This window comes from Erpetoichthys calabaricus, chromosome 10, assembly GCF_900747795.2.
Source record: "Erpetoichthys calabaricus chromosome 10, fErpCal1.3, whole genome shotgun sequence".
Lineage (NCBI taxonomy): Eukaryota > Metazoa > Chordata > Cladistia > Polypteriformes > Polypteridae > Erpetoichthys > Erpetoichthys calabaricus.
The window spans coordinates 19,794,264-19,808,004 of record NC_041403.2 but is presented as its reverse complement, the minus strand read 5'-3'; the positions used below and the strand labels follow the sequence as shown (position 1 = coordinate 19,808,004).

The 13,741-nt window shown below is 37.8% G+C and overlaps 1 protein-coding gene across 1 annotated transcript in view; it reads left to right on the top strand.

Annotated features, from left to right (window-relative positions):
- The window catches only part of dnai4 (dynein axonemal intermediate chain 4), a 65,672-nt gene that overhangs the window by 20,028 nt on the left and 31,903 nt on the right, over positions 1 to 13,741 (top strand). The window contains exons 9-11 of the mRNA XM_028810980.2: positions 31 to 188; positions 4,420 to 4,506; positions 4,668 to 4,819. Coding sequence (XP_028666813.1) covers positions 31 to 188; positions 4,420 to 4,506; positions 4,668 to 4,819 — 397 coding nt within the window. The remainder of the gene's footprint in view (positions 1 to 30; positions 189 to 4,419; positions 4,507 to 4,667; positions 4,820 to 13,741) is intronic.

Genomic DNA, 13,741 nt, shown 5'->3' with positions numbered 1-13,741 from the left:
TGTTTTAAAAGGGTCATTTAAACATTACAGATCCAGACTGTAAACCTCCAGAGGAAGATGGAATTGAGGAAGAACCTACAGAAGTGACCGCAACAACAACGCCAACTTTAGATCGTCTGTGGTCATTTTCATGTGAGGTAACCAAGGGTCACAACGTAAGCAGCATGGCCTGGAATAAAATAAACAAGGTTAGTTAACCACAAATTAACAAAACTAATGAATTTAGATAATGAAGCAGAGTGTCTTCTCTGGAATGTTATAATCATAATATGAAATGTTTTTTTCTTTTTTAACATATGCAGACATATAAATATCTAAACAGTATCTTTTAATAAAGGTGATGTCATTGAAAAAAATAAAAACAATTTGACCTTGTAATCATTTATTCAACAAAAAATTAACAGATATGCTGTTTCCATCTGTAGAAAAAGTAAGTACACTCTTAGATCGAGAGCTGGTATTTTCCCCTTTGGCAGAAGCAACCTCAAATACGCATCTCCTATACATGTCTACTGACTTTGACTAGAAGAAAGTTTTTCGTACTCCTCAATGCAGAATTCTTTCAGCTATGCAATGTTTCAGGGGTGACTTGCCTGCACAGCCCATTTCAACAAAGGGAAGTAGATCCGGGCTTTGACTTGGCTGTCTCAGAACCCCCATTTATTTCTTTTCCATTATTCCTTGCTGGATTCACTGCTATGTTGGGGGTCATTGTCATGTTGCAAGTTTCCACTTTCTGTTGAGCTTCAATCTTTTACATTATCATCCTGCACCCTCTGGTACAATGAAAAAATCCTAGTAGATTCAGTAGTGGTGCACTGCACAGGCCCTGATACAGCAAAGCAGCCCAAAGTCGTAACATTTCCGCCACCATCCTTTACAGCATGCTTTAGTTGGTGTCAGATTGTTCTGGTTAAATATTGCCGTTGGTTTTCACTGAACATACAGTATCTTCGGGTAGAGTGGTCAAATAATGCTACATTATCTTTGCCTCTTCTGCCCACACTGTTCAAGAAATCCTATTCCTTGGTTAGGTGTTCATGAGTAAACTTTAGTCTTGGCCTGAAGTTCTTTCAGCACAGCAGATGTTTCCTCCTTGCACACCACTCCTGTAGCTCTAATTTGTGCAGCCTCTTTTTAGTGGTAGACTTGTGGATTTCTTCATTATCAATGCCAAGAGCTACTCTACCTATAGGTCCCGTAATGACATTTTGGGCTTCTTAGAGACTTCTGTCTGCATCTGGCATTCTGCTATTGGGCTGAATTTGCTGAAGTGGTCTGGCCTGGACATGTTGGTACCTGTTTGAAATCTTCTAAACTTCTAGATGATCTTCTGGACCTTGGACTGGTTGAATTCCAGTTGTTTGGAGATCTTTTTACATCCCTTCCCAGACTCATAGGCATCTGTAACATTCATTTTGAAGGCCTCAGAGGACTCTTTCAATGATAATACACACTTCAACATTAAAAGAGCAAACCAAACTAAATGTCTGAGGTTTAAATAAGATGGTTTCCTCCAAGAATATTGTAATCATCTGGACCTGATCAGGTGCACCAAGTTCTAATTTCAGATATCTGAGATAGTTATAAATGTGAAATATACATTTATGTTTATTTGAATTATACAGTAGATGTAAATGTGGCATGTTTTTAAATTACATCACCTTTATTTATAGATACTGTTTAAATGAAGATTACATTTTTATATGTCCACATATGTTAAAAAAGAACAAAATCATTTCATGGGGTATACTTACTATGTCTGTATATATTATGGTTTCTTTTTTGTAAGTCAAATAAATAAATAATATAGGGAGTGTCAGGTTACTCAACAGCTACTCATAGCAACAAACACATGTTCTTGTACTGTATATACAGTACTAGCTGTCCACCGCGGCTCCACCCGTGTAGTAGTGAAACAGGATAAACTTTAAAAATCAATAAACAAATAGGTATTGCTAGCTAAGCAGAGGCAAGGTACGATCCAAAATGTGGCCAGAGGTAGACCAATTCGAACGGAGGCTGATGTGTGAGTGAGGAGGGCCTTGCCAGGCTCCTCACTCTTGACGTCACGCTTCCCCCTCCCCTCGGCCCGCAGACTCTGTCTCTGATTAGTGCAAGTAAATCGCTCCTGCAAGCGAACCATGATTCTTGATACAAAAGTCGCAAAATCGACTGGATGTGTCACATAATATGGTTATGGTCAACATTATTGGCATGGCACCCTTGCATTTTAGGTATATCACGTACAGCAGGGGTTCCCAACCTGGGGTGCCTGCTCCCCCAGGGGGTGCAAGGTGGCATTTCTGGGGTGCAACAAAAAGGAAGGCTGCATCGCAATTCACCAAAATTGAGTCTGACTCAATTGTCTGACTTTCTCGTGCGTGTCGATCATTTAAAAGCCTGTACAGCAGCTGTCCTTTGGTCTCAACTGCTTTGTCTTGTGGGACGTCAAAGTGTCTCTTGCGGGACGTCTGGGCTGATTATTACTTTCCTTATTTTCTGAATTTGCACAGAGATTATTATTATTCTCTTGTGCATCCTTTTTGCCTTCTTTTCTCTCCAACGCTTTCATGTCTCTTTTCGACATGCTGCTCTTTCTTCTTTGCTTAGTCGTTCACGTGCTATCTAGAACGTATAACATTTTTAAGAGCTGGGAGCACATGAAGCGTGTCTGCCAAAAGCATTCCAACAACTGCAAGGTTAGATGTCTGTCAACTTGTTTTAAATTGTTTGTAAGTAGGGCGTGACGTGCAAAAGTCACCGTTTCACAGGTCTTGCTTCCTAAGGTTGTAATGTCTAGTCTCGCTTGACGTCAAAGTGTCTCTCCGAGAAGGTCGCATCTCGACCCAAGATTTTTTTATATAATAGAAAGATGTGACCTGTCAACCTTGATAAACCTGTGGGCACGAAAGCAGCAATCTTCTCCCACCAGGTGCCCTAATATTTACTTCAGTCACTCAAATTATAAAGACAAAGTATAGAAATGTAAATGCAATGTGATATTTATTTTTAAGTATAATTGTACCAATAGAAGAAAAGAATAATAGAATATAAAACAGATAGCAAAAGTCTAGATACAAGCTTACTGAAAAATCAGCATTTTCAATGGTGGATGTCATCTTGGACGGCTTTTTAATTTAGCAGTTTGTGTGATACATAAGCTACGTTCGCTAACATTCAGAAGAAATGGTCTCTCTTCTCTTTCTGGCATGTTTTTGTCTCAGATGTCACTTCCTAGTCATTCTGCTTCTTTTCGTTTCTTTCTTTGGTCTTTCAGACAAGCCATTATTTATATTGAAATTCCACATGGGGGCTCCACGACATATGACATTACACACATTTGATTGACTAGCTTTTCATGTGATGAAGGACTCAGCTCAAAGTCTTTTGATCCCATATATGTGCACCTCCTCACTGTTTTCCATTCCCAGATTACATCTTGATTACATCTTGCCTGAAGAAGGGGCCTGAGTTACCTTGAAAGCTTGCATATTGTAATCTTTTTAGTTAGCCAATAAAAGGTGTCATTTTGCTTGGCTTTTCTCTACATTCATAATGGCTGACACGGTACAACACCCTAGTACTACATTCCCAGATTATAAACTGACTGAAACAGTTTTTGATTCTGTGGCACTGGTACTGTTTTTTGTTCCATCTACTATTAAGTTATAAGCTGACTGAAACTGATGCATTAAGGTTATGAATACTTTCAGTATAAATTGCTCCTGTAGTTAAATTGACTTATAATTCATCCTGTTTCAGTTGAGGAAAATGAAAACTTAATATCATCAGTCTATAGTTTTCAAAATATAACAATTTTACACAAACGTAATCCTTCTTTTAGTAACTTGCTAAAATTTTGGCACATGCATTGATGAGTCAAATTGTTATGACCACCTGCCTAATATGTTATTACTCCTCCATGTGCAAACAAACTGAAACATGGACTCTGTAAGATCTTTGAAGTTGTCCTGTGGTATCTGGCACTATGATGTCGGCAGCAGATTGTTTAACTTCTGTAAATTGCAAGGTGGAATCACCAGGGGGAACCACCAGGGATTGAACTTGTTGTTCCAACACATCCCACAGATGCTCAGTTGAATTGAGATCTGGGGAACTTGGAGGACAAGACAAAATTATTTGGGTATATACATCCCTAGGAAATTAGAACATTTTCAGAAAATAAGAAAAACAAAGAAACCTCCATTGGACGATCTTGTCTTTATAGTCTATAGTGTAGTATTAGGCTTTTTCTTGTAGTTTCTGATTATAATTTGATGTTCCTTTCTTGTACTACTACATTTTTTTTCTATAAATTTTAAATATTTGCCTCTGCTACAAAAAGGGTAGAAGTATCAGACTACTATCAATATATTCTTTATAAAACAAAAAAACACTGGATATTTTCATTTCTAGGATCTCCTTGCTGTTGGTTATGGAGAATTTGATTTTAGGGATCAGAAAGGCGGCCTTGTCTGTTGCTGGTCCCTGAAAAATCCCATGGTAAGTTGAGACAACTCCTGCCTTTTTTCACGTTTCCTGTTTTATAGTTTTATCCCCTTCCTCTTAAAAAACTACTCTTAAATAAGTCCATATTATAAATGAATTTGAAAATATAAAAAAAAAATGAATAGCACTAATGATGTGTCACTTGTTTTGCTAAGTGGCCAGAGCGTGTCTATCATTGTGAGAGTGGTGTGACATCTTTGGACTTCTCTATTGGAAATCCTAACCTGCTGGCTGTCGGGATGCACAATGGGGAGATAGTCATCTTCAATGTGCAGAGGCAAGAAGACACTCCGCTCATTGATAGCAGGTGAGACGACTACACTGCCGTGTCTGACGCATCTCTTTTTATATGCATATTGCTTACAGTAATAATTGCCAATCCATATTCCTTTAGACCTTCATTTCATAAATGTTTCTATAATTTCTGCTGATTTCAGGTTCTTATAGTTCAACAAAATCTGCACTGATGTAGTAGACAGATGTGAAAAGATTTTTGTTACCCAATGTAAAGGTTACAATACTGAGTTCATTCTGGTGACCAAATGAGTGCATATAATCATGTAAATTAATTTAATATTTGTTACTCATGAGAATCTACAATAGTTGTACATGTAACTTTTACTGATTAGACAGGAAATAACAATCAACATTCACATTGCAAGTTACTGTAGCTATCAAAACGAGTTAGCTAGCAAAACTAGCTAACTAGCTAAAAGTGTCACTGTCAACATATCTTCAGAGAAAATGTGATACAGAGAGTCGTCATTTCAATGAAAATGGACCTAAAAGTGTGTCTTTATAATGCCATCATACTAAAATGTGCATCTGACCTTCATAATCTACAATGAAACGGTCACCGCCATAAAAGTTCAATGTGAGGTGCAACTATTCTCCGAAGCATGGCACTTTCAGTGAATCTTATCCACAGTCTGAGGCCCAGCAGAGGAAAATCGAAACTTTGAAATCAAGCTACAATTACAGCAGAAAAATACTCACCCATTAACTAATGCAAAAAGAACAAATAACAAGTGCTTCACTCCAAGCTACATGAGTACTGGTGTTGCACAGTAAAGCCTTCATTAATGTGGAGGGAGGTATTAAAAGAATGAATTATAGGCATCGTTTTGGAGCTTGCTACTGGTAAATCAATGGATAAATTTGTTGAATTTGTGAAATGGGCATATCTGTCAGCAGCAATTCTGCCCAGAAGCCATGAGATTAGAGTCAAATATACAAAGTGAGGGTCAGAACCAGGTGAACCACAATATGGCAACCAAAGCCAAATTCGAACTCAAGAAGTGTGGCAAAGAGTTCAAAAACCAGAGAAACAAAATGAAAGTAAGGAGTTCAGATTGTTCGAAGGGTTTGTGAATCGGTATAATTGGATGAGAAAGTATTCCTTCCAATGACCTTTTATTCTTTTGTGTTGTGATTGACAAGGCCACAACCTTGGAGGACACGCCCACTCTTGGGCAGTCCTGGCAACAAGAATCAAAACGGCGTTGTACAAAGGGACAAAATACATTTTCACCCAATCACATTACAAACGCAGGCAAGCATTTTCAGTAATCGTACCTCTCTTTTGGGAATTAATAACACCATTAGTGCGAACAAAAGGCAAAAATGGAGACTAATGTTTGTGTTTTTAAATGGAAATGTAGTACTGTGGACGTAGGCTGTACCTTCAGAAGCTTTTTCTCATCAGCCTATTAATATTGATATTTAAGATTCCACATCATAGGTGTGCAGATTGAGCCAAAGTGACGATGCAGATCTGGTTTAGGCGGTTAAAAATAACATTTTCTGTTGTCTGAAATCCCAAAAGTGTAGCTAAAACATAGGCATTCAAAACGCAAAAAGGAAAGCACAAAATTGACGTAATGCCCAAAACACAAAGCATGACTAAAACTCAAAAGGCAGGCAAAAAAGGCTGAGCCATTTTAAATAAGAATCCTTTGGCATTTGTCACACTACTGGAGTTTGCACACATTACTTTTGATAGCACTTAGAACTTCATTTATCCTTGGGCTAAATTTGGCTTTTTACAGAAGCTCTTTAAGTAAATAAATAAAGACGTAGATAAATATATATACACACACACTGTAGTCTGAACACACACCAGAAGAAGGAAGAAAATGTAAAAAAGAAAAATGTCTGACTTGGCTGTCACAGTCACAGTGAGGCATTATACAGACATATTGTTGTTGGTATAAAGGACCCCTCCTGCATTTTTGAAACACTTTTGCTGAATAATTCATTGGCTGAAAGTCCTCAGTGTTCTTGTGTCACAGAGAAGATGTACAGCATTGTTCATAATGGCACTCAGTTTTGTTTTAATTCTCTCCTTTGCTACAAACTCCAGGTGGTCCAGTATATGTCCTACAACTGAACTTGCCCTTTTAATTACTTTATTGATTTGGTGAGCCTCTCTTGAAGTGATGTTTCCAGCCCACCACACTACAGTGTAGAAAATAACGCCGGCCATCACAGAGTTGTAGAATATGTGAAGGATGTCATTTCTTCTTCTTCTTCTTCTTCTTCTTCTTTCGACTTCTCCCGTTAGCGGATCATCTTCTCCATATCGTCCTGTCTTCTGCATCTTGCTCTGTTACACCCACCACCTGCATGGCCTCTCTCAGCACATCCATAAACCTCCTCTTAGGCCTTCCTCTTTTCCTGTTACTAAATCACATTAAAGGACCACAGTCTACTCTGCTCTTTCTTCTATAGTTCCTCTGTGTTCTGAGACCAATTCAACCTGTCATTGATGTGGACCCGCAAGTAGTTGTAGGAGTGTACCACCTCTACTTTCACTCCTCAAATAGTGACCAGACATAGAAGCTCTTGGTGTGGTGAAAGTCTATTAGCAGTCCCTTGGTTTTGCTGATGTTAAGATGCACACAGTTCTCTTTGCATCAAGAAAGTAAGTTCTCCACCTGTCTCCTCTCCTTTGTTTCATCCTCTTTGTCAATACAACCCATAAGTACGGAGTTATCTGAGAATTTCTGCAAGTTATATGACCTGTTGTCATATTTATAGTCGGAGGGGTCATAGAGGGAAGAGAAAACAGGCAGGCCTGTTCGTTGTGCTGCTCACATCTGTATCAGAGACACAGTTCTTGAGTCTCACAAACTCTGCCCCGACAGATACAACTGAAAGAATAAAACCCAAAAATTTAATATCAAAACTGGTCACCAAACTCCATATGTCAGGAGTACTCGATTACAGTCCTAGGGCCTGATGTGGCTGTAGGTTTTCATTCCAACCAGTTTTGTAATTAGAAGCCAGGCCTAACAGATTATGAAACTCCATTCTTAATTATATGGCCTGTTAGTGCACAAGACACAAATGTTTTTGTTTTTTGTTTTCTGAGTAAATTATCAATATGTTTTGTGGTCCTTCTCTCTCATGTATTTCAAAAACATATTATTATTTTATTTATTTATTTTTTATTTATTATTTATTCATTTTTATTGTAATCATTCCAACAAAAAAACATATTATTGACACGGCTACTTCCCTGAAGTGTATACGCAGGTTTAAGTGGAAGCACGTTCGCTGAAGAGCTGACAGTTCCTTTGTCATTGGCACCTCGTTATTGATGGCTGATTAAGAAAACAGGTGACAAATAAAACCTAAATTCATCTGTTTGAAACTAAAATAGGAAATTAAGGTTTCTGAATTGTTACAAGCAAGTTAACTAAAACTAAGCCCAAAAAATATTGTTTATTAGTTAAAAAATAAATCTAATAAAGAAATTGGTTAAAGCCACCGCAGACCTCCAGGACCATAATTGCACACCCCTGCCATAGAGTAAAGTTGACCATATGCAGTTTCCCTGCTTATCAGAAGCAAACATTTGATCAGTTTGCTTTCCATGTTATCTTTTACATTTAACAACACAGAAGGCTTTCCCCCAAAATTTTTAGAAGGAAAAATCCAATGGTTAAAACTTTGTGTCTGTTAAGTTGATAACATCCTGGCACATTTTGACATTCTACTGTGAAATCCAAAAGATACACGTGAGTAGTTCTATTTGTAGAAGTAAAAACTGAAAATTGAAAAAAATAAGTGTGTTTATCTACTGGGGTCAAGGCCTTTGGAGGCGTCTTGGGACGGATTTTGCTTACTGACCCTTATCTAAATAACCATTCCCTAAGGAATCCAATAAAATATATTTAAAAAAAAAACTGAATTTAATTTTAACTAACCTGTTTTTGTTTCATCTCATTCTCAAACCTGCTTCATCCACTTCAGGATTGCAGAGTGCCAGAGCTGATCCCAGCAGCACCCAGTAGGTGCAAGACAGAAAACAACCCTGGATGGGCACCAGTTCATCACAGGGGTCCATTAATGCAAACACTCACACTGACTCACACAAGGGCCAACGTAGAAGTACCTGTTAAACCAGGGGTTCTCAACATCAGTCCTGGGGGCCCACTGTGGTTTCAGGTTTTTGTTCCAACTGGATTCATAATCAGTGACAACACCTGATAACACTGATCTCAATTAATTAGCTGGTATTTTTTTCTCCTTTTATTCTACATTCAGAAAGCACCGCAGCATGTTTTACATTTATTAATAAAGTATCTATCTATCTATCTATCTATCTATCTATCTATCTATCTATCTATCTATCTATCTATCTATCTATCTATCTATCTATCTATCTATAAGACATTTAGGAATATTTCTGCTTTTGCTATAGATCTAAATGCTTAACAACCTTTTGTTGATTTCATTCTATTTTGCCCTTTCTCTGTGCAGTTTGCTCCCTTCGTTGTATCTTAATAATGACAACCAGCAGAGCAGACAGCCAGGCAAACAGAATTGAATCATGAAAGGCTGCATCTACTTCAGCATTAGACCCACTAATTAGAAAATAATTAATTAATTAAACAATTAGAACACCCGGCAAAAAATTGAATGAAAATCAAGATGAAAATATTGTTAAAAAGAAAACAAAAATAAATTTTTCCCATATATCTGCTTGGTACATTTTAATATACATATATATATATTTTTTACCAAACTTAGTTTTCTAATTTCTATATTTGTCCCACAACACAGAATCTGGCAAATAACAATTCACTTAATTAGCCCAGGAGTCCAATTAAAAACTGAATCTGGTTGGAACAAAAACCTGAAACCACAGTGGGCCCCCAGGACCAACATTGAGAACCCCTGTGTTAAACCAAGCTTTGGGGGTGTGGGTGAACAACTGGAGTACCAGGAGCAAAACCCATGCAGACACACGGAAACATTCCAAGTCAATAGAGGGCAAAGTCACCCCGTGGAATTCGAATCCTGGATACTGGATCCATACACAGCCTTATTATTATTAGTAGTAGTAAATGCCTTTATTTAAACGTAAAATCCTGAAAACATGCTTCTCGGGCTAAATTTGTCTGGTATAAATTATTAAATTTCCAATGCCACTAAGATAAGCTTCATCACTCTGCAGTGGATAAAGAAGATTTAGAACATGGAAAGATACTCATGTAATTTAAATTACTTACAGGATCTGTTTAGTGTTTAATGTTGCCATTACACAGGCCTAGAGAATATCATTCTTTAATACCATCTTTACTAAGATACCTCTCTTGAGATCACAAAATAATATCTATTTATCACATAGGTTTGTAATACAGCATATTTTGGTGATGCCAGGAAAAAGAAAGTAATGTTTATTTAGGGCAGGAAAGTGCATACACATCTGTTGATGTTAGTGTTATCTTAATGTGATTTTTATCAGCCATCATAAAATGTAGTGTGAAACCGTGGATTACAATCCAAGCAGAAATGCCAGTTTGTATCATCAGCAAGCTGCTGAGCTGTGCCTTCAAGGGTGGTCTCACCTTCTGCTCAGGCCCCCAGGGGAAACTTAGCCAAGGGAACTGAGCCACAAGGCCAGAGGACAAAGTATTGCCCCATCAGCTAAAAAAGAGGAGATACAGGTCAGAATGTTAAGCAAACAAATGAAATATGTTTTATTTATATTTTCAGTTCACACTAGAGATACAGATTGCGATGGCATTTCATCATGAATGCTTGACCCCATTGATTAATAACTTAATTGTTAGAAAGCGACATCCTGCCTTTAAACATAAAAAATGATGCAAAAACAAATTTCCCTAAATACAAATACATCGATGTGCACAGGAAGTCAGCCTGTTAACTGACAGACTGAGGCACCTGAGGTGGGCTCAGGTGGTCTGTGACCATAGTTGAGATATGTGTCAAGTCTGGCTTTGACTGACACTTGCGGTATACAAGTAAAATATGCTACAGAGGCCTAGTTCATGGGGGTGAATGAATTGCATAAGAAATTTGAAAAACAAGTGGCAACCATGCAGTCTATCAGGTCTGTTTGTTTAGCTAATAGGTAAGCTCTCCCAGTATCTCATCTAGATTCTTCTTAAATGCCGTCAAGGTTTCTGCTTCAACTCCATGTCTTGGTAGTTTGTTCCAGAGTTCCACTGCTCTATGCGCAAAGAAGTGCTTCCTGGCTTCAGTCTTCAATGCACTTTCTCTTAATTTTCACTGATGTCCTCAAGTATGTGGTTCACCCTTAAGCCAAAAGAATGTTACTGGATCTACTTTTTTGTTACCTCTGAGAATTTTGAAGACCTTGATTAGGTCCCCACGCAGTCTATTCTGCTTGAGGCTAAACAGGATTTGTTCTCGCAGTCTTTCACTGTAGGACATGTCCAAGTCCCATGATGCACTTGATTGCTGTCCTCTGCACAGCTTCAACTGCTATGTCTTTCTTGTAGTATGGTGACCAGAACTGCACACAATACTCCAGATGAGGTCTTACTAGTGAATTATGCAGAAAGCATAACTTTCCTTGACTTAAATTCAACAGTTTTTATGATATAACCTGATAAACCCCTCAATCTTTTTCAGAGGTTGCTTCCTGTAGCTCAGTGTCTCCCATCTTGTATTTATAATCAATTGTCTTTTTGCGCACATATAGCATGTTGCACTTTTCACCATTAAACTGCATTTTCCAGGTGATCGTCCAGATCTTCTTGAATCCTTTTTGCTGTCTTCTCAGTGTCTGCCATCCCTCATATTTTAGTGTCATCTGCGAATTTCACAAGTTCACTAATATACGTATAAAACTATGTTATTATTACAAATCAGAGAAAGTAACAGTCCAAGGACAGACACCTAAGGGTCTCCAATGATGAGCTCACGCCTTGTGGAGTATTCTCCTCTTATCTCTAGTCTTTATCTCTTCCCGGTTAACCAACTAGAGATCCAATTTTGTTGGTTACCTCTGATACCTTCAGGTTCAAGTTTCAGAATAAATCTTTGGTTTGAGACCACTGTTTCAAATGCTTTTTGATAGTCAAGGTAACTTATGCCATGTGCTTTGTTTTTGCCAATTATTCCAGTTTCTTCTCCAAAAAAAATCTAAAAGATTGGTTTTTGTAGGACCCTCCTCTCATAAACCCATGCTGGCTGCGATTTTGAATTTTATTTTTGTTTAGGCAATTTTCTAATATTTTTTTCTTATTATAGTTTTCATAATTTTGCATGGCATATATGTAAGCATTACTGGTCTGTTATTAATAGGATCCATTTTGTCTCCCTTCTTGAAGACTGGAGTCACATTTGCAACTTTCCAATCCTCATGTACCTCTCCTTCTTGAGGTGACTGCTGAAATATGACTGATAAGGATTTATAGATGACATCTATCAGTATTACAGTAGCAGCCACAATATTTTATGCATTATTGTCCTTTGTGTGTGTTATTATACTCTCAAGACAGTAAAGGAAACAATTTTAAAATGACCAGGAGAATTATAGTCAGTCAACAGGCTAAAGGTCAAAACTGGATGTCAGTGTGACTGAGTGTCAAAACCAAAACAAGAACCAAAAATTGGAGCCAAAAAACAAGAGGAGAAAGCAATAACTGATGATTTTTGAAACAAGTGCATTGCAGGGTATTGTGGGAAACATTGACAAGGAAACGGCAAATACAAAAGACTGAAGATAGTGGTAGTCGCTGAGAAAACTTAAGCAAAACATATGCTTCCAAAATAAACTAGTTACAGTAGAACCTCTGGTCCGAACACATACAAATCGGGTAACGATCAAAAACTTTGCCAAAATTTTGCATCTGTTCACGACCACACGCTCCATTGGGGAACAAAAACACTGGCGGCCAGTTTCCCTACGCGCGTTCATACGCGCCAATGATTTCCCATTCTCCGTTTCCCATTTTCTTTTGTTTGCGTATACAGGGCCTAACAAAGCAGCTGATGTTGCAAAAAGAGTTACAATGGTAACCAAGCAGAGGCCTCAGGTGCTGGAAGAGGTGGAAACAACTGTTGCTAATGTGGTTGAACGAGAAGCAACTTGCAGGGGATAGCATAAGCAAGGCGATCATATGCGAGAAAGCCAGGAAGATGGCAATTTGCTGAAAAAAAAAAAAATCCTCCTTCGAGTGGCGAAGGTGAGGAATTTAAAGCCAGTAGAGGATGGTTTGAAAAGTTTCGCAAGAGAAGTGGCATTTAATTTTTTTCCCCTGTGCTTAAAACACATAAAAAAAAGTGTTTACAGCAAGCGGTTCGTAAGGGACTATCGCAATCTCTTACAATGTTAGTTTTCTCTGTTGTTCAAGGTTTTCTCAGTGTTATTCAATGTTTTTACATTTAGTTTACTATTACACTGTGCATTCTATGGTATACAGTAATTAAGTATTTTTGTGCTTAAAAAATATATATTTGCATACAGTTCATACGGTCTGGAACAGATTCATTGTATTTGCATACAATCTTATGAGGGAATTATGTTCGGGTTGCGACCAAATCGGGTCGCGTCCAGAATTTTGGAACGAATTACGGTCGTGACCAGAGGTACCACTGTATATTGTTTCTGATCAAACAATCAGAAGTCAAGCAAAATGAAACCTTTTATTGGCTAACTGAACAGTTTACAATATGCAAGCTTTCGAGGCAACTCGGGCCCCTCCTTCAGGCAGTTTGTAATCAATCAAAATCCTTGCATATGAAAACCCCAGATTTCATACATAGATTTCCAAGAACATAATCAGAAAAGACATAATGAATTCATGAAAACTGAAGATCATATCAAACATACTTGCTTTTAAAATTCATTTCTTATGCAAACTATCCTGATCTTTTACAAAGGTAAAATGGTTAAGTGGACTGCAGGTCATTTTAGCTTGTTAGACCTATCTAGATCAAAGTCTTT